Source organism: Pithys albifrons, chromosome 1 (genome assembly GCF_047495875.1).
Source record: "Pithys albifrons albifrons isolate INPA30051 chromosome 1, PitAlb_v1, whole genome shotgun sequence".
NCBI classification, from domain to species: Eukaryota; Metazoa; Chordata; class Aves; order Passeriformes; family Thamnophilidae; genus Pithys; species Pithys albifrons.
In genome coordinates, this window is record NC_092458.1 from 92,975,926 (window position 1) to 92,996,663 (window position 20,738).

At 40.3% G+C, this 20,738-nt stretch overlaps 1 protein-coding gene across 3 annotated transcripts in view; it reads right to left on the minus strand.

Annotated features, from left to right (window-relative positions):
• Positions 1 to 20,738, minus strand: part of GRAMD1C (GRAM domain containing 1C) — a 62,074-nt gene that overhangs the window by 10,514 nt on the left and 30,822 nt on the right. For all 3 annotated transcript variants that reach the window (XM_071560665.1, XM_071560655.1, XM_071560647.1), the window contains exons 4-9: positions 19,751 to 19,854; positions 17,919 to 18,014; positions 16,636 to 16,716; positions 10,787 to 10,905; positions 9,490 to 9,610; positions 5,538 to 5,697 (exon numbers count right to left, since the gene is read on the minus strand). In XM_071560665.1, the coding sequence (XP_071416766.1) occupies positions 5,538 to 5,697; positions 9,490 to 9,610; positions 10,787 to 10,905; positions 16,636 to 16,716; positions 17,919 to 18,014; positions 19,751 to 19,854 (681 nt within the window). The remainder of the gene's footprint in view (positions 1 to 5,537; positions 5,698 to 9,489; positions 9,611 to 10,786; positions 10,906 to 16,635; positions 16,717 to 17,918; positions 18,015 to 19,750; positions 19,855 to 20,738) is intronic.

Below are 20,738 nucleotides of genomic sequence, written 5' to 3' on the forward strand. Positions count from 1 at the left end.
TGCCTATTTGAAAACCCCCCAAGCACCCCAGTGGTGTTCTGGGGCTGCAGCACTGATCTTTGCTACTGCTGCTTCTTGGTGGTTGCTGGCATGACTCAGCTTTGTGGTTGTCTCAGCCACTCTTGCAAGAGATAAGGGACAGAATAATAATCCTGGAGGGCAAGCAGTTTCCTGTGCCAGCCCCAACTCAATCTGCTTATGCTTCAGAAACAAGTCCATCCTATGCTGTAATTACCAAAACCAAACAAAAGCCCCCACCCCTCCACACTACTGAAAAAAGAAGCAAAAAGCCCAAAAGCAAACCTTGGGCAGAGAAAGTCAGGATGCCTAACCTTTCAACGGATACAAATGAATGCTCAACGGATACAAATGAAAGCTAGGAAAGGTCAGTGCCAGCTACAAATGCAAAAAGAGCATATCAAGCTGTAGTTCATGCAGTCACTACGAGCTAAAGTTACAGCACTTAAAACACTAGTGCTTGGCTAAAGTCAGTATTGATAAATGCAAATGCAGCAACCAAACACCACAGCAAGTCCCCAAGGAAACTCAATTCTGACTCTGAGCAGACTTCCTCTCTAGTGCTGCTTCTGGCCTGCTAAAAGTCCCTGTTATGCATCTGTCTCCAAAAAAGTTCTTTTTGATCAACTCAGGCTTCAAGGTAGGACCCCAAAAGCGAAGCACAAGTGCCATGTTTTTGTGCTTGCACAAGAGATTGACTTCCTTCCTATGGCATGTTCTGCTTATGCAATTGTAATTCTACACAATTACTAGATGGAACAGAAAGCAAACACCCATTTCAAGAGGCCTATTTAACCAGTCAATATGCAGTCATTATGTGTAGAATACAAATTCTGCTATGCTAAAACATTCTGTGTGAAGCCAAAAATTCAGCCCAAGTTTCCAGCTTATGTTGATTGTATTTCTTCTCACAGCTGAATTTAACTCTAACAAAATGCAGGCCAAGTGAACTGTAAATTTGACCTCAGTCAACAAGACCTCAACATGACAGACCTCTCCTTTCAGAGTACACTCACCACTTCCTCTCTCTTTCGCTAAGAGAAGGGGAGCTTCAGATACTGATGCTGACATCCCCTTTGCCTACTGTGCATCAGCTAACATGAGTGGAGTCAGATACCAGGTAATTCAAACCTAGTCACTCTGGTGAGTGTTACTCAGCCAGACCTTGACATGCCCAAGGAATCTGCTACCACTTAGAAAAGAAAATACAAAGGCCCAGACACACAATCAAGTCACCATGCATCAGATAAGCTTTGTCAGCTATTTGTGTATGCCTTAGCAAATACAAGATAATATAAGTTACCTTTGCCCCAGCGAGCCTCTAGCTAAAGGGTACAACTTCACAAACACCTGAAATGCCTAAGGACAGCCACTATTTTTCTGCTGATGCAAAGCAATTTGGTAAGCCACAGAAACTTATGAGATGCACAAAGCCCATGCATTATTACCTCAAGGTGCAGACTTTGCTACTGAGCTATTTTACCCTTCACGCATGCGGGTGACGTCTTCATGAGCATGACATCTGTCCTCCTTCTCATGAGTCTTAAGCAAGAGCACTTACAGTTCTATATAAAACTTTCTGTTATTTGATTTACCTGCACTCTACTTTTATCTAGCCATATCTCTAACAGGAAATAGTCAATGTACCAAGTGCATGACAGTAGCTATTGATAAATATATTTTTACTCATAATCCCTCTCGGTTCTTGGAACATACAAAGAAAAAATATTTTAAAATGTTGTTAACATATGAAGAGAATTTTCAGAAACTCCAGCCTCAAACTGGGCTTAAATATCAGGCCCATCAGCTACTTTAGATGCCAGGATTCCAATAGCTGTTCTCCAGAAAGCCTGAAAATCTTTTATTAGACAATGGATCTGGGAAGTGCATGTATATATAAATGATGCTCTGCGTTCCACATCTGTGGAAGAAGTTGCTGCATACACTGAGAGCTTGACAAGCTTAAAGTCATTTTCATCCAGGTTTCTCAATCTGTAGAAACCCTGAACAAAGCAGCAAGCACAACCAGTAGCATGGCAAAGAATAAGTGCAGTTTATATGCTTGCAACTTAAATAGACAGTTTTAACCATTTACCTCTGCTACAAATAAAGATGCACATTTGTCTATTGTTTGGTTTGGTTTTACTCATGCAGGTAAACTTGTATCTGCCTTTATTTATACTAGAGCAACATCATGAAGTGGACTTAGGAGTGGCTTAGAAATATTCCTTATGAACAAAATGTTCTGTATAAGTATAGAGATTTCAGTCTACCTCCTTCACTTTTAATTCTGTTCTAACCCCTCAGCAGTATGCAATTATCAACACTCTTTGCCTGAATACATTTATAGCCGAATTGGAGCTGTCTGATAAAAGAATATGAGATTATTCTGACTTTAGGTAAGGATCCCTAGGGACGCAAAAATCCGAAGTAAACATATTACCCAGAGTGTCCTGGTTCAGCCTGAAGACAGCAAGTGTGTTCCCTCCCCCACTACTGCCTTGCGCTTCATAAGGTCATTTTCAGCACTGCAAGGCAAGCTGTGAAACAATGTTTGAATATAATACCATTATGCAGCAGTGATTGCAGAGGTTTAAAAACATCTGCAGTGTAAGAAAAGAAACAGAAAATTGGGGAGCAGGGGAAGGGGGCAGTAAGAAAAAAAAATGGTTCTTAAAATTCTCCCCAACAACCAACAGCTCAAAGCTAAACACACATCACAAACAAGTTTAAAAAGTTGAACTGATAAGAATAGAGGCTATCAAGTAAATTAATAAGAAGGCTGATTTTTCCACTCTGCAGAGTTGGAAGAGGATCAGGATTTTTTAAAAAATTACACACACAAATCATAGTATGTTAAGCATTTCTGTACCACTGGGGATGGGAAAAAATTGCACACTGCATGAAGAATAGGCAGGTAGGAACCGTTAGCCAGATACACCTGAAATCAAGTCAATAAAACCAATTCCCAGAAGTGAAAACGTTCCAGACATCACCTATTTAAAGACTGTATCAGCAGAATTAACTCTCCTATACTTTAAAAAACTGAGTGCAAAATTATCCTGAGAAGGTACTAAGTGTTGTCTCAGTACTTATTTTTCCAGTTCACCAGATTAAGAAAAAACAACCTTATGCCTTTTGCCTTTAGACAACTCAAACATATATCCCTAAGCCCAAAGCAGCTTTGTAGATATATATATATAGAGGGAGAGAGAGATTCAACAAAATACATCCTTTCAGTCTTTTGATTAAAATGCCAACAAGATAACAGGACTATTCTTTCTTACATGGATTGTATACCCAAAATTTCATATTTTGGGGTGGGGGGAAACAACCAACACAGGGCTGAACCAATCTTTCAAACACTGTATGCCCCATATCTGCAAGAAAGGCCAAGCCACTGCTGTACCCACCTCACAGTACCACAGTGCAGGCAGTTACACTCTCCTGCAGATCACACATTTAAGGTAGTTATTAGTACAAATAGAAACAACACATTAAATCTGTCAACTTATGCAAGGATATCAGAAATTTATTATGCCCTCATATAGAGTAAAATTTCTTAACAGAAAAGATTGTTTTCCAACTTCCTGCTTCCTCCTTCTTTCTTTGAAGTACTTCATGCTGCTGACCATTGTCAATGAAAAAAAAAGAAAGAAAAAAACAAACCAACATACAAAAGACTCATTTGAAGAAATTAAAATATCTCTTGGCTCTGTTTTGGAAATAAGTATTCTGTGCTTGAACTAAAATTTGTTAACTGAAATATACAATTAAGACTACAGATACTCATTTTTAGCTCAGCCGAAAGTTTGTCATGGCTCAAGAATTTATACTCCAATTTATGAAACCAAACAAAAGCACCCAGATGCAGGTCAATAGGCCAGTGGTGCACAGTGGGATGAACACTCCCCTTCCCCCAAGTAACCAGTGTGAGAACTGCTTAGGATAAGGGAAGTAGCGTTGGGAAAAACAAGAGTCTTGAGCTTGCCCCTCACCTTATTTGCCAGGACACCTCCATGGGCAGCCTGAGTATGAGCCAGAGGACACAAGAGAAATTAATCGCATGGGTAAACCTTTGCCATGTAGGAAAGCTAGTTTCGTTTGCATGAAGGAATTCACCTTGTAAGGGTATGGGGTAACTGCAACAGAAAACAGACAGAAACAGAAGAAAAAAATACTAAGCATGAAGAATCTGAGAAAAAAGATTAATGTTGTGAGTTTAGAAAATCCTGCTCTGGAAAAGAAAAACAAAAAACTAGTCTCGGGGGAGGGAGGAGGAAAAAGAAAAGCTGCATGAAGTCAGTTGTTTTTTATTAAAGAGACATCTCCAGTTTAATATGTTGTATTTATTCAACATCACCAATGCAGGGATGACAGGGAGTATTTACTGCTATCATTTAGTCAACTAGCAGCATGAAAGACAACAGGGCTATTTTTCAGTCTGTTTCACTGGAGACCTTTCCCATAGAAAATGATATCCAAAGACAGAAGAGAGATGTGGTACTATGTAGTAGGAAAACTGCAAGTTACCTAAAAGATCCAAAGGCTAAAACTTGCTGCTGCTCTAAAAGACACACCTCCGAAGGAGTAAATTAATTTGTGAAGCTTGTTAAGTGTGTAGGAGTATGGCACAAACAGCATCCTGTTCAAGTAGGTATATTCACAAAAATTATAAAGCCTGACATGCATCAAGTTGAATCTGAACTCAAGCAAACAGAAGCGGCATGGATGAGCAAAATGAAAATTAGCTGAATATAAAGTATATCCTGAGGCAAAAATCACAACTTGCAGACAGCCAATTCAATCCATAACTTTAAAAGCTTTTCTGGACTCCTCAATGATCCAAACATAAGGACCCCTGCAAACAACTTCAGTTGTCAACTCTGAGAGGATAAGAAACAAAATTTCTCAGAGAGATTAAGAAACAGCCTCAATTAACTGAACTGTTCTATTCCTGCCAACAAGTGATGAAAGTTCTCTTCACATGAAAAAATACTCAGCTGCCACTGAGCACACTGGTACTGTTAAGCTCTTCTATCTTTTATTTCCACACCACTATATAACCTTGGATCCAATACAGGTTGTGCACACTTTGCTTTAAAGGCATTTACAGAGTCTAAGATTTGGATATTTAACAGAACATCCACCACAAACTCAGTGAGCTGTTTGAACCACCAGAGCCCTGCAGCACAGGAAAGTTCCCCACAGTAAGTGAAAAGCTTTCCTTCAGAAGTGAGAACTTGCAAGGGGCTACTGTGGGACCACAGAATAAGCACCCACAGGCCTCGGCACAAGTCTCACTGTCATCCAGCCTCAAATTGTTTAGAATTAAAACAAACACTCAGCAACTTTTTTTTTCTGCCCAGAAACTAAGACACAAAGATGTTTTTGCTGCAATTCTGTGAAACAAATAAGCAAACAAGTTTCATAAGATCAGAAAGTTCTCTAACTGCTCCACAAGTGAGATGGATCAAAGTCAAGATGTTTTACAGATCCCAGTTGTTAAAGAGATTTACCTTCTTCACTATCTGAGGGACTGCTCTTCTCTGGAAGATTTTCATTCTCGTTAAGGTCCAAGGACTTTTCTAAAGACCTGCTCCTGACTAGCTTAACAGATTTTCTTTCTGAAGATGGAAGAGGGCTCTTTATTTGCTTCTCACTTGGGGACTCTTCCACCTGAAACAAACAAGAGGGAAAAAAAATCAGGAATCATGGACCATTTAAAAAACAAAACAAACCAAAACAAACCAACCATAAACAGAAAGTTACTTTCAAAGAAGACAGCCATACAAAGGAGACCACAAGTTCTATCACAGGCAAGCACTAAGTTCTTCCTTGTTCCTCTACCCCAGAAAACCTCCCTTTCCCTTTATTTAAATCCTGGTAACAAGGAATAGATTTATTTGTATGTACTACTGGTACCAAGAGCTGCCTTAAATGAGACAGTCCCCTTGCACCCACCTGTACAGTTTGGTTCCCTTCCCTGCATCAACACAAGCATTTATAAATTCCTTAACCTAACACAGATTTACTTTGTATTGATCAGGTTATTTTTTTTCCTGCCAGTTTAGTCTTGGGGGGAAGCACAATGAAACAGGCAGGGCCTTCCTCTTTCAGTAAGATTAGCTTATCCCAATTAGGTGTTTGAAAGGTTCTTATTCTGTAGGACTCCATTACTCTTTGACAGAAAAAAAAAAACAACCAAAACACACTAAAAATACTGTCTACAGCCATCCTATCTATAAAATTTTACTGCTCAGAAACACAGCAATAGAGTACCATTTGCCATCTCCAATACATCCCACAGAACATCAGTCACTGAATCACTGAAGCAGCTCTTAACCCTAAGCCATAATAACTGTTGGCTATGAATATGTGCCATTGTGTACTTCAAGAAGCAAACCTCTAGTGAAACCATATGGACAAGGTTTGTATATTTCAAAACGGCCCCTAAAAGCTTGTCTACCAGTTCAAATCACTGTTTCCATTCTAAGCCTCCCTCAAAGCCGCCATGGCCTCCAGTGGAACACCTGGGATCAACAGTAGCACAGCCCACACATGCAGCAGTCCATGGATCATAGTAAACATGATCAGGCTGCCTCAACTGAGTAGTTCTGATTCATCTGCAATACCATCATCCCTAAAAATTATTCAGCACTGACTCAAGAAAGAAAAAGCATCCACTGCTTGAATGGTTATCACATATTTCCTATATTTCTTGGTGTTTTTTCCAAAATAAAAACAATTCACTTTTTTTTTGTGCAACTAAGGGCCATTAGCAAAAGGTGGGTGGCTGGAAAGCAGACAGGCATGAATCTGACTACAGTACTAGCAGACAAAAACACTACTTTCAAGGTCAAAAAGCAAAAAAAAAAAAAAAAAAAAGGAAGACTGAATCAGAAAAGCAGGTCAATTAACAAATGCTGCTTTTGAAAGGAGCTACCATGCCTAAAGTCACACAGTAGGATCTAGGAGAGAACTAATATTTAGATGTCAAAGTATACCAATACAGAGAAACTCAGAAAGGAACCAGCTGTGGTACAACAGTCTAAAAATGGACATGTAGATCCAGCACAAATCCAAGGAACTCTCATAGCATTTTGATGCAAATTAGGGATCTGGCAAACAAGTGGAGCTCCCACCAGGAGCTTAAGAGCAGCCTACTATGCTATGAGCAGAGCACAAAGTCTGGCTTAAGTCAGAAGATGAGAGCAACAGCTGCAACAAAAAAGCCTTTCATGACATTAAAGAAGAGGACATTCATGCTGAGGCTTTTGGAATAAGTTTCAACTTAAACACACTTTTCTTGGGTTTTTGGTGTTGGGGTTTTGGGTTGGTTTGTGGGGTTTTCTTTACACTAAAGGGTAATGATTTTTAAGATCTGTCTCTGGAATTGAAGATGTGTAAGTTCTTCTCCTGAGCTAGACCAGTACTGCTAAGCTCTGTGCCAAGGCTCTTCTGGTTTTTAGCCTGTGAACAGCAGGCTCTGGGACAGGAAGGCCTCCTTACAAGGGGTGGAGAGAAGATGATGGTTGCAAACACAGGCAATAAGGTTGTTCCCACATTAATATATACTAAGAGAAGCAAATGAGCCATGACTGCTGTTTCACACAGACTCTTTCAATCAGCTACAGACAGCCATTAACAACATTTTTTCCAAGATGGGCCAAGTACCAAAGCCAATTCCACCAGTAGTTCAGAGATCCTCCTGAAGAGATCTTTGGGACTTTGTCTACCAGAGCAGTAGAGAGGAGGTTAAGCCTGTTTCCCTTCAGTCTTTGAAAGATGATTAACTGTGCTTTGTGTCACCAGTGCAATGGCTTTGGATAAATGCACTCTAAGCATTACTGCCTCCTCCTATTGCTCTTGTGGTTCTACCAAATATGCTGTAACCTCTGCGCTGTGGAGGGAGCACTGACATTCTTGAGAAATGCCAAGTGACACATATAGCTGAACACCATCATTATGCACTTTAGTTGCCCTGAAACACTAAACTAAACAGTTTAGTTACACATTTATCAAGATTGCACTTTCACACAATAATTAGAAGACTTTAAAGGCAGTTTATTCAAGAGAGAATCCTGGCGCTTTTCCTTTCTTACAGACCAAATCCCCAGGCATTCCTCCCTACCAACAAGCCCAATTAGACTTAGCACTCGGAAGAGACATTTCTGGGTGTGGCTTCTTTCCCAAGCATAGCAATTATTTTTAAATGGCTTGTTCTTGTGCAAGTAAGACTTACAAAGTCCAAACCAAGGCTACCTGTGTAGATTTTTAGTTATCCCAAAGAACCCAAATTCTAGCAGTATCCACAGTCCCCTCAGGCCTTCCCGACCTCCAAGAATGTCCTGTACTTCTAGGATTTCCATGAGGGAGACCCATCACCCAACTAAGTTTTTAACATCTGACAAACACCAGTATTGTTTGCTGGACATGAGTCTCTAGCCATTAACTTGGATTTTGGCAAAACCATTCAAAGCCTACTTAACCTCCAGATCAGTTCTGGCAAGTGACAAAAGCCAGATTTACATGGTAGTAAAAACTGTTAAAATAATTTCCTTTCTTCCTTCCTCAAATTTCCCAAAGCAAAAATTGCACCTTAGTGAAGCTTATAAAAAGTGCTTCCAATGATGCATTTGCTTTTCCAATATCTTTGGGATATCTAATAACAAAGAGAAAATGTCTGTAACCTTTTAAGACTACAACTACATACAGGAGTCCCTGTAACCATGCTAGACAATTTGCTCATCTCAGGTAAAGCACTTGCCATCCCAACCAGCCAAATGCATTCATAAATTCATATGACAGGAATGAACATAAGTAAAACATTCATGTTTTTTCAGTTCTGCTAACCCAAGGCATTAACATAAAATTCATCTTTCTAACAGCAAGTGTGGCATTTTCATCCTTCCTTCTGAAACATTTTCACAAGTTTCAATAAAAGGTTTCATATATTCACAACAGCAGACCAACTGACCTTTGAAGGCAAGAAAACAAAGCATAACTACCCTCTAATAAACCTCATGTATAAGAGAGACAGTAATATAAAAGGAGAGATCTTTTTAAATGACAAATAGTACAAGCAAGAAGCACTAGAAGTGAAAGAGGCACTATTTTCATAAGGCACTAGAATAAAAAGACATGGTCCCTAGGTAGGTGGATTTAAAAAAAAACCAAACAAACCAGGTAATTTTGTTTTTAAAGGAAACAATAAAACCAGACCAGGGCATAAGCCTCAGCATTCCAGCCAGGTTATGCAGAGAATTAGTGACAGGACATTGCTGAAACTCTCACCAACAATGTTCTCATACAGAATTTCATTAATTTTCAAATTTAAGAAACATTCTTGAATTCTCAAAGGCTTCTAAAGAAGTTACAATCCCCATGCCTCCTGTGCTTACAGGTACACCAGTTAAGCCTATATGCTTATCAGGTACAAATAGCTAGAAAGGCTGTGTCAGCACTTACTCCTGGCAACGTGTGTCTGTTGAGTGATTCTCCTTCCGCCTGAATTGAGGGTTCACGAACTAAACCAATCATTTTAGGTAGTTTTTCATCCCTTTCTCCAGAATCATCACAAATACTGGATCTGTCCAAAGCAAAAAGGAAGATAACTTTAGAGATATAAGTACAAAAAAAATCTGAGAAAGACTAATGGTGATTTTTGCATTCAAACTATGGCTGTTCAGCTAACATTAAAAACTACCAACTCATTCTTCCCACATCCAGCTCATTAATCCCTCAAGACCTTTCCCTCAGCCTAGCCACCTCTCAGAAGATCCAGCTTCTGTTCATAAGGTTAATAAAATGAAGCACTGATGAATCACAGAGAAAAGTGAGTGCTGCAGAAAAAGAGAAAACAGAGATAGCTTAGAACAAATTTGGAAAGAAAAATGTTTAAGTATGAGAAAATAATTTTTTTCTTGCATCCCTTACTCAAGAGTTGCAGAGCAATGTCTTTTTCAGAGGAAATAAACAAAAAAACCCCAACCAGAAAATATTTAATAGGACACCTTTTGAAGCTTATGATGAACTTAAGAAGGTTTTTCTAACAAACTTACTCGGGTAACATAGGATTTAAAAGTGACAAGTTACACTGATCAGTTTTGTAGAGTCATACCTATTTGCATAGAGATACATAAAGCACTGTTATTGACACCATCAGTTCATAAATTAGTTCACATTTGTTCAAAAGAAAAAGGCAACTCTTTAAAAACCCACATTGTTATTACAATTATTCCAGTTTATTTATTTATTCTTATTCCGGTTTTCTAATTCAAGGTGAGGACAATACAAAATTGAGCTAAGACCTCAGACATCAGGAGAACAATGCAAAACAAGTGTTTCAGTCTCCACAGAGGAGACTGAAAAAGAAAAAAGTGTCTGGAAGTCATATATAGCTCCATTCCACTCAGCCCTTCCATACTGCAGAAGGGCATAGAGATCCTGCCTAGACACCATCATGAGAAAAGGTTGCTATTTAAGCTGTCCTATGCTGATATCTGCCCAAGCAGATCCAGAGAGAACAAAGTCTTCCTACCTCTCTCCTCTGTGGGGCCTCTGCTGCACTCCCACTATTTTAGAAAATGAACACAGTTAAGTTTTTATGCATGCTCAGTCTATGCAGGTCAGATTTTTACATCCTTTTACTATAGGCTTAAGCTTTCTAGTAAGGCTACAGCAAGCACTCTGGAAACAGACTTTCTCAGAAAGAGGACACTGCTTCTCCCTGAGTGTTTCAATAGCCTTTATAGCCTCTCCTTACCGAGATTGCCCATTGTCCTCAGAAGATGAGTGGAAGCTCTCCATCTCCTCACTGTTCAGACCCAGCTCAGAGCCATAGCTCTGGTGTACCAGCTGCCAGAATTCCTGCTTGGTCAGCCTCTGAAAGAAAGCCAGGCAGTCAAGAACCACAGTATGGGACAGCAAGGCACTGAAGGTAAAACAGTAAGTTTTAATTACGCCACAGCCTTTAACCTCAATTCTGACAAGGACTGAAAGCATTTGGGTATCACATTCCAAGATTGGATTTCAGCATTTTGGGCAACACTACTCCTGTCTACTCCATATTCCCAATCCATCACTGTTCGACCAATAACACCTGACATAAGAAAGCTTGTCATTTCAAGAAAACATGCACCTATAGCCATTATTTGTTTCTTCACGTGTCACTGACAATTTTGCAGATACCTTCAAGCTATCCCCCCTCTTGGATTTCACTTGATACAGCACAAGATCAGTAACTACTAGACAGCCAGGGACTCCCTCTTTGATCCCAGACAAACTGCTTAATAGATACCTGCCTGTTTCCTGAGGATGATCAGAGTGCTTTACAAGCTTGCAGTCACTACAGGGGTGTCTGGGTCAGCCAACTGTCCACTTTGCTAAGGTGGGACAGGAGGTCCTCACTTTGGACCACCAGCAGCCTCTTATGAAAAACAGTTGTTTTTTTTTCAGGATTACCTTTACTCATCAGTAGCTACTCCTCTCTTTACAGTATCTCTGCCCTGCTCAGTGAATACCCACAGCTGCTGCAACTTATTTAAAGTTCTCCTAAACCATGAGAAAAGTTTAGAAGTGAAAGTGGTATGGCAGGTTCATTTCTGCAAAGTAAGCAACGAGTTTCAAAGTCCACCTCACCTGTAAAGGATTACAGGGAGAAGAGGGAAGAGGGAAAAAAGAGAGAGAGAAAGGAAATAAGTTTTTGGTATTTAGCAGAGCTCCGCGAGCAATACTAGCGATCTTAAAAAAACCAAAGACACTACACTGGAAAATGTGCCCCGGCCACAATCCATATTGATCAAGGGAACAGGACTGTGCTAATGAGGCAGTAACACAAGTAGTGCTTACTATTTGCATGAAATGATGACATTAAATACCCATGCATTATTTAAAGGGCTTTTAAATTATCCTCTCCACCTCCCTGCTTCACCTGCAGTGTTACACTACCCGCAATTTTAGACAGAAACGCAGAGCTGACCCACGGGCAGGGATGGAACTGCGCGCCCCCCGGGCCGCCGCACTCACCCTCCCGCTGCCCTCGCCGTGTCCCGCACCGACTCCAGCCTGGCAATTCCCGCCGGGCAGCGCCGCACCCGGGACAGCCCCGGTCCCGCCGGGAGCCGCCGCGCTCCCACTTCCTGCTGGGCGGCGGCGGCGGAGCCCGACTGGGGTCACCGCTCCGCCCGCTGCGGGGCCGGGGCAGCGCCTTCCCTGATACCTTCGCCGGCTGCCTTTCCCGGCTTGCCTCGCCTTGCCTTCCGCGGCTGCCTTCCCCGGCTGCCGGCTCCGAGCGGAGCACCCACGGAGGTCCCCCAAACTGCAGGGAGGCGCCCGAGGACCAGGGTAAACCCAGCCGGGTTCGGGAGATCAATAGGGGTTTTTCCCACTGGTGTTTTCCAGCACAACAGGTTTCAGGCTTTTCAAAAAGTAGCTGGCACAAGCACGCTATTGGCAGAGGTCAGTTTCAAGGTATTTAATCCTACCGAAGACAAAGCAAATATTAAAACACAAAACACACAGCCATAAAGCAAGGGTCATAGCAGCCAGGGGCAGCCTCCTTCTGCCACGGGGGTTTGTTCTACAGAGCAATGCACTGCTGGAAACACGTGCATCAGCATACAGCTGCCTTACCTTCTGCAGACATGCCGTCTTTTGGAACAATAAACTCATAATAACAAGCAACTACTTACAGCTGTTCTCATTAAGAGGTAAAAAACAAGGGCAGGCATTACATGGTTTCAAAATATGACTGAGGTATCTTTAGGCAGCACACCTTTCAACGAGAAGTCAAACAAGAGAAAAGGCTACTTTCACTTCCATTGCCAAGTATTGCCAGTGCCTTTATTTACAGTCATAAGAAAATAACTGGAAAATAGTTAATGCCACTGATTAAATTCACTGGCATATTCTGCAGCAGTCTATGGGCAAATCAGACTGCCCTTGTATACTGAGCTTAATGGTTTGAGGAAAGCAGAAAAGCATTTTAGCTGTGCATTTTAGGAATCTATTAAAGCCACTTCCTGTGGTTTTGTAAAGTCAATGCTACCAACTTTTGCTTCTAAAACAGGATTCTTGCACTCTGCCCAATTATTCCTAGCTCAGCTAGATATAGTAAGTTCTTAATGGTCACAACCCAAGAACAAACCAGACTTGCTTTATTGTATTAGAAAGGATCACTTCTGAAAGCAAAGGAGGGCATAAATTTTCTGGGTCAGACTTCTGCTTCTGAGAGGATGGTTTAGAGAAGCTCTGAAGCTTGAAAGGCTGAATCTTAACATGAATTACTTTGCCCATTCAAGGTGATAGTCCATGCTGGGTTTTTCCTTAGTTCTCTTTGTATACAAACAAAGGCTACAAGAAGCAGCTGGAATACATTTTTGTCTTTTCAGACAGAGTATAAAACATCAATACTTTGCTTCATCCTAGCCAAAGCGGTGTCATGGCACAAGCAACACTACAGGCAGCCACAGAAGAAAAGCTGCTGATTTTCACCCCCTATAGACAAATGTAGAAATGAGAACAAGATATGCTATACAGGCAGACCCAAGAGACAATCAACCACATTCCCACACTGATACAGAACTCTGATTGCTTGTTTGCAGAACAGGAGAAGAAAACAGGAAACTCACTCTAACTGCCCAAACTTGAACGCCAAAATCAAACCAAGCCCTCTCTGATCTCTAAAATGACCCTTATTATTAAGGTGCGAATAAACATCTCTCTTTTCACAACCTTCCTGAAAAGGTGGTGGAGAAAGCAGAACTGCTGTCCTGGTAGACATCCGCCACAAGAAGCCCAATTGATCAGAAATTCTGGTCCCTTCTCACACATCTAGACTTACCTGCTACAATGTCTCTGGAGACAGGTGCAAATCTCTACCCAGCAAAACATATGAAGAACAATAGGAAAGTAAATCCAGCTCTAAGGAAGAGGACTCATGGGAATTGAGACCGATTAAGTTAAGATCTTGTTCCATTAGAAATAAGGAGTGCTGTGTTTGTTTGGGATTTGAATGACCTGTCTAATTACATTTTAATTTGTTCCTTCTCCTTAAACTGGAGAGATATTTGACACCCATGAGCTTTAGGAAAATAAAGCAAAAGTATAAATAGCATTGCTCTTACTGTTGATAGCAGCCAGAGAAAAGTTGTTTTACTCATCTGGAAAGCCTACTACAAAACAGGATTTTCAGCTGATTTTATAAAGCGATGTATTATTGAAAGCTGCAGTGGATATGGAAGCAGCTATCTGTTTTATCAAGACTGGTGTCATGTCTCTTCCAGACGTGCATTAATGACTCCTTATTTTCCATGATGCTGGAGCATTTAAAAAACAATGGCAAGGCACACATTTTGCAATAGGGATGGAGAAAAAAAAAAACAATGTGGAATTTTCCTTGAAAGAAAGAAGTCTTTACATGGACATTTACAGAATAAAAAGCCTAAGAAAGGACCATCTTAAGAGGAAGGTACTCACTGATTACCAGAAGAACCAAAGCTGAAGGGCACCAGACACAGTGCTGTATCTGAGCAAGGTCTGAAGGAGAAGTTACGAGCTAGAGAATAACAACTCAGCTATAAAAGGGACCAAGAGTCCCATCAGAATTGTGATGCAAAGTTGGGGGAGAGCATTTTGAAGGATAAGTTTAGGCACAGAATAGCATGTCACCATTTACTGTTTTTCCTGCACAGTGCAAGTCACTTCCACTAGAAAGGCAGACTTTACAAGGGACTACTTGTTCAACCATCTAGGACATGCAGTACGCAAGAGGTACAAGTCAGAATGGCCACAAGATGGAGATCTGGGAAAGGGCATGTTGACCACACCACGTTGTTCTGCAGGTGGTGAAAGCTTAAGGTGTATCAGGTAAAGCAGACAGGTCACTCTTCAGAGCTGAGAGCTTGTAACACGAAATCTATGCCCAGGAAGTGTTGAAGATCCCAGTCACCAAAAAGCACCTCAATATAGACATATTTTGAAGCAAACACAATTCCAGTCCCCTGGATCTAAAGCCTGAAAATTGGGGATTATTCACCATCAGGTGGCGCAAACCAGCACTGTGACACCGGCAGTCAGAGTTATACTTCAGATTACAACAGAATGACTCTATTTCATAATTTAACATTGCATATCATGCCAGGGCCTCAGACGTATAAGATATTTTTCCAGTGTATGTTGTCGCTGCCATGGGGTGGTGAGGAGAAAGCAGTAAAACTGCAGTAAAACCAAGGACTCTCTTTTAGCATTAGTTCCTTAGACAGCCGTAGTGGAGTCAGCGTATCCAGCCCTAGCAACTTCAGTTTCTACTTTCAGCTCCACAGTGCCCCACTATAGGCCTGATCCAGCAAAGAATCATCACGTAGGCTGACAGGGGACTCACGTTCTAGCAGAGAATCAGAAGTCATGACTACATTGCAGAAGTAGGAGCTCAACCTAACAGAAATCCTATTTCAATAAGTAGTTCCCAACATACTACATTAAAAAGCCCTACATACACCTCATGGCAATGCTCCATGTTACAACAGAGAGCCCCAAGCAGAAATCCTCACAACAGACTTACCATTTAACATATTTCAGTGAGGATGCAAGCAAGCTAACAGCAAGATTTGCTAGAAAGAATACGGATAGTTCCCAAGCTACTCAAATGCACCAGTCCCTAAAACCTCCTGGCTTAATACAGCTCATCTTACACGCAGTCCATGCCTCCCGCTTTCTTATCTAATCCTTCAGTCAGTGCTCCGAAGTGAAAAATCATTCTTTCTGTGACACTCACTTCAGTGTCACAGAGTAGATACACTAACAAGGCAAACCAAGTGCCTTTAGTCTGCCCTAAAATGAATCTAACAAAAAAACCAAAACCAAAACCAAGCAACCAACCAAACAAACATGTAGCTACTACATATAAGTAGTGCAATGGCTTTAAGTCTTTGGGGACCACTGTAGCACAGTTACATATGGATATTTCAGTGTGCAATTGCAACTGTGTTAAAATATTTAAACAATGAGAGTCAAACAGGAAGAAATTGGTTTACAAAAATTGTCTTTCTTAGTGATGCTCTGTTAACAGTGTTGGTCCATTTTTAGAAAGAAGATGATCTTAAGTATCCACAAATTGCAATATAAATCAAAATAACTAGCAGAGGTTGCCAAAATACACTTCCATAGCATACAGCCTGCCTTTGTTGCACTTATTCAAGGTCAGAGGAATTGTAATGAGTTGGCTGGCGAAGGTTCAGCTAACTTTATCCGAGGAGGAGAGTTTTGGTCTTTTTTTTTAAAAGTTTTCACTGAGGAAGTCTCTCGCCTTTTGGACCACAAATTAATCACAGAAATGTAAAGCAAGTCCATGCTGATTTAGTAACACATGCTTGAGCTGGTAGTGACGAGAAATATGCAGACTATACATGAGACAAAATCATCAACAGCAGAGTTTAAGTGGCCATATGAGAAGGAAAACATGAGAATTTTATCTGGGATGTAAAGTACAGGGAACCAAAGGACAACATCAGATTAGAATTTTAAGTCAGAAAGAAAAAGCTAACTTCAAGTCTCTTATCCTCCCAAGACACATCTACCTACATTACAAAAAGGTACTGACACGTACAAGCTTACCTTGTCCAGCAACACATTCTGCCATAAACGGAAGATACTGAGGTAGCTTCTGTCTCTTGCACTGAATGATGTGAAGAAAAACTGGGGAAAATGAGGTAAAAAACAAAACAAAACAAAAATTACTTGCAGCTACTTTCAAGGATCCCAGAATGCTTCCTATGTTTTCTTTTATCTTAAATATACTAAGATTTTCAGTAACAGCGCACCTCCTTTACCCCGAGTTTGTTGAATGTGAATATTCCTCACACTCCACACTTTTTTATCACTTTCAAGAAATAAGAGTCAGTTTCCTAATGTCCATATAGTAAATAAAGATACTCACTCTTCTGGGCATCTGATTATCTTGACACAAAGGAAGAGCTCCTCAACTAACTACACCCTTAAACCTTTCTCCCACTTCCAAACAGGAGGTGAAACAAATCAGAGATGCATATGCCTGTTTCTTATAGGCCACAGCTCCTTCCATCCTTTAGTCACATATTCCTCTTACTAACATTTTCATATGAGATTATGTAAAATTAAAATAATTAAAATATTAGATCAAATGAGATGCATCCTTTACAGTATTAAAGTATTTCCCATTTGAAAGTTATTTTTGTAAAGATGACTTTCTTCCTTGTTGATGAAAGTTAATACTGGATAAATTGAGAGGGAACAGCTAAATATAAGGAATCACAGTTCCCTCACAAAGAATAGCTCCAGATTCACTGTGGAAAGCTATTCTGTGTGTCCAGGCAAGAATTATTATTATTTTCAAGGCATTTACAGACAAGCTATCATGAACTATGTTGCACATAAGAAGACTGCATCATGCTTTTTAGTTTTTCAAATAGACACTCACAAACTTCATTTCCCAGCACATACAACTGCATGTTCTAGGGTAAATTTCTCTGTAACTTGAAACCCATAACACCACAGTCCTTTTGTTTTCAGCAGTTTTCTTGCAGGGGCACTTTAAATCCAGTGACTTTGATATTTTTCTAATATCAAGAATACACATTCTGAATTCATGCCCTAAACTTTTAGTTTTCAAATGGCTTTCCTTTCAAACAGTGAGACAAAGCCTCTTACTTTCTGGTTACTGCATCAACACTACTAAGGGATTCTGCAATCAGACTAGAGCTGAATTATCAAACTAACATGCACAGGGACCAAAACACCAAGTCAGTCCAAATCACATTCAAAATCTGACAGGGAAGTTACTTCTGCAAATATAAAATTGAATAAGTGCTCTGTCCTGAACAATATCATATAACAAGAATATATTTAATATAGCTTTTCACCTTTTCTCCTTTTGTTGCTATTTGTATGGCATTTGGAATGAGCCGAGCAGTCTTCTCCTTTGTCATGAAAGTGATATCCTTCAAGGCAATAGATATCTAAGCAGAAACAGATCTAATAAGACACACTGAAACTAACTATTAAGACTAAAAATTTAAAGTTACAGAACATGCAAGAGGAACTCTAACCCTAAACCCTGGGATGCACTTTAGTTGAGATCATAAAGACAATTACTGTCTTCCCTTGCTAAGCTTAACAGCAAATATTCCAAAGGAGAAGCTACGGCAACTTAAGAGTAATCTCCTCCTCTTTCATACTCAGACTAGGGAAGAAAGTGGTTCTTTCTTCTTCCCCTCCACTCCTCTGGCCATACTCCACAATCCCAATCAAATGAAAACCACAGATCTGAAAGCCAAGCCCAATCAGTATGCTAGACATAAAGGAGGACATAGTCTGTTATCTGATGTCTTTTGTCTCTGTCAATCTCACACAAGTTTGCAGTATATTCCATTTTCAGGGGTTTATTTGCAGTCCAGACACTGCAAGAAAATCTTCCTGCTTAGGTGTGCTTGCCTTGTATATAAGTGCTGGAAATCTAGAGCAGCATGGTCTGACTGGCTGCAACAAGCCATTTCCATCTAGCCTACCCCTTCCCTTGAAGGCAAGGCTGCACTGCCATTCAGCCTGAAAAAAAGGAAGAACATACAACAGCTGGATGTTGCTTTTTTTCCCTTGTGTGCAAAAGGTCCTTCACTTTCTCTCTGCAGCAACACAGCCTGCTAAGGAGGTCCCAAAACTTGGCTCTACCATTGTAGCTGATGAGCTCTGACCAAAGCTATCACTGAAGATATCACTCTCCTAGACAAGTGGAACAGGATACCAGGATATATGCTGTTTTGCCTGAAAAAATCAGTCCTTGAACAGTTTATATATGCAAGGGTGTCATTTCAAAGGGTTTATTTTTAATTTACTTCAAGCCTAAAGTAAGAAATAGTCAATCATCAAATACATCTAATGAAATTAAGCTTTGTTTACACTTAAATATTTCTGAACCTCCTCACTGTCCTAAGTACACCAGCTCTTTATTGTTTGCCCTGGGTACTTCAGAGCACTTAAGAGAATAAGTTAAGGTATGAGCAGTTTCACAGCTCACAGAACATTTTTACACACCCATCACCTACTAGCTAAGTTATCTTCCTTTTCTCATTCATTGCATTATGCAAGCTCTACAGCAGATGCAACAACTGCTTGAGTTAAAAAAATTAACTCATTAACTTAATTTTTAGAGAAATAGAGGGCCAACATATCACAAAGACCTACTTTCACTCACACTGTTCAAAAGCTACAGACCACAATATAAGAACTTGCAGAGGGCATTTATCAATTCCCTCTCACTGTTCTTAGATGCCAATATTTACATGTGAGACTAAATCAAGTGAAGCTCGGTGCTGGAGAGTTCTTGAGTAAGGCAACACCATGTATAGTGTCCTGCTCCTGGTCTTACAGGAGAAGATCAAGTGTTACATTCCTTTATAGGGTAACTCTCCTTGGTAAGGAGAGGCAAATTGTCACCCAGGAATATAAAAGATCAACTTTAGCATGCTTCCTAAACTTCCTATGCTGAATGACTAAGCAGGCTTACTTCAGCATGAGGATGTCTCCAATGGTGTTCTCATTTTACAGAGCAATGCATCTGCATCTCCACTCAGGGATACAGCCCAAAGTTATAGGATGAGATTGACAGGACAAGCTTTTCTTGAGGAACTCTACCCCTATATCATGGACAGCATAGGACAAAGAAAAGGTGGGATTGAAGTGTGCTAAGAGATCTTACTGTGGTCTCCCATCGGAAAATGTTGCTGTGGAAACAGAGCCAGTTTTCAGAGAGATACAAGCGTCCTTGCAGCAGGATATCCTTCTGGAGTGCACAGGCATAATCTATGCAGACAGAGTAAGAGCAAGTTACTCATTTATGGCAGCACAGTTGACTCAAACTTGTTCACTAAAGTGACACAAGGGTATTAAAACCTAATAAAAAGCCATTTCTTTCTCTCTTAAGAAGTTTACAAAGGCAGACTTGTACTAGGTTGCATCCAGACCATTGTCCTGGGAACACTCCAAAGCCAGCACTGATGGAGTACCTGTGTGGTGACAGCACTCCATGTATCAACCCCCTGTACATTATCCTATGCTTTCAGAGAAGAGGTATCAGGCAAGACCAGGAGCACATGGGAGAGTATTCATTAGTCAACCTTCAAAGTGCCTAAACAACAGAATACGCAAACATTTTATAGTATAACAGATTATACTGTCAACTCCTACATAACACTAGTTCATATGTTGTAGTAAGATAATAATTTTCCACTAAACAGTCTATCACTAACTAAAACTATCTGCAGAGTGAGACACTAAAAGGCATCTTGAAACTATCTGGTTCTTCAGGCAGAGGATATTTCCAGAAGCTGACTGCCATTTTTGTGATACTGTCTCTCCATCAAACATCCCAATTAAGAAACATGCTTCATTTGGAATGCAATTACCCATCATCAGATACCTGCTAATTAAGAATAAGAGCACAGGATTTGGTTGCACATTTTAAAAATCTCAGAGACCTCTCACTATTTCAGAGCCTAAAGATTCAAACAAAAGGAATTTTCAGAGGTACTAGTAGACTTCTTTTTGAAGCTCCAACCTAAAGGTTATATACAGAAAATACCCCAAATGTATGTACTCATGCAGGCTATTAATGATTTTAACTTCAGAGGTATCAAATAGCATTGCTATTTTGAAAAGTATGGTATTGTCCAAGTCAGAATTTTGAT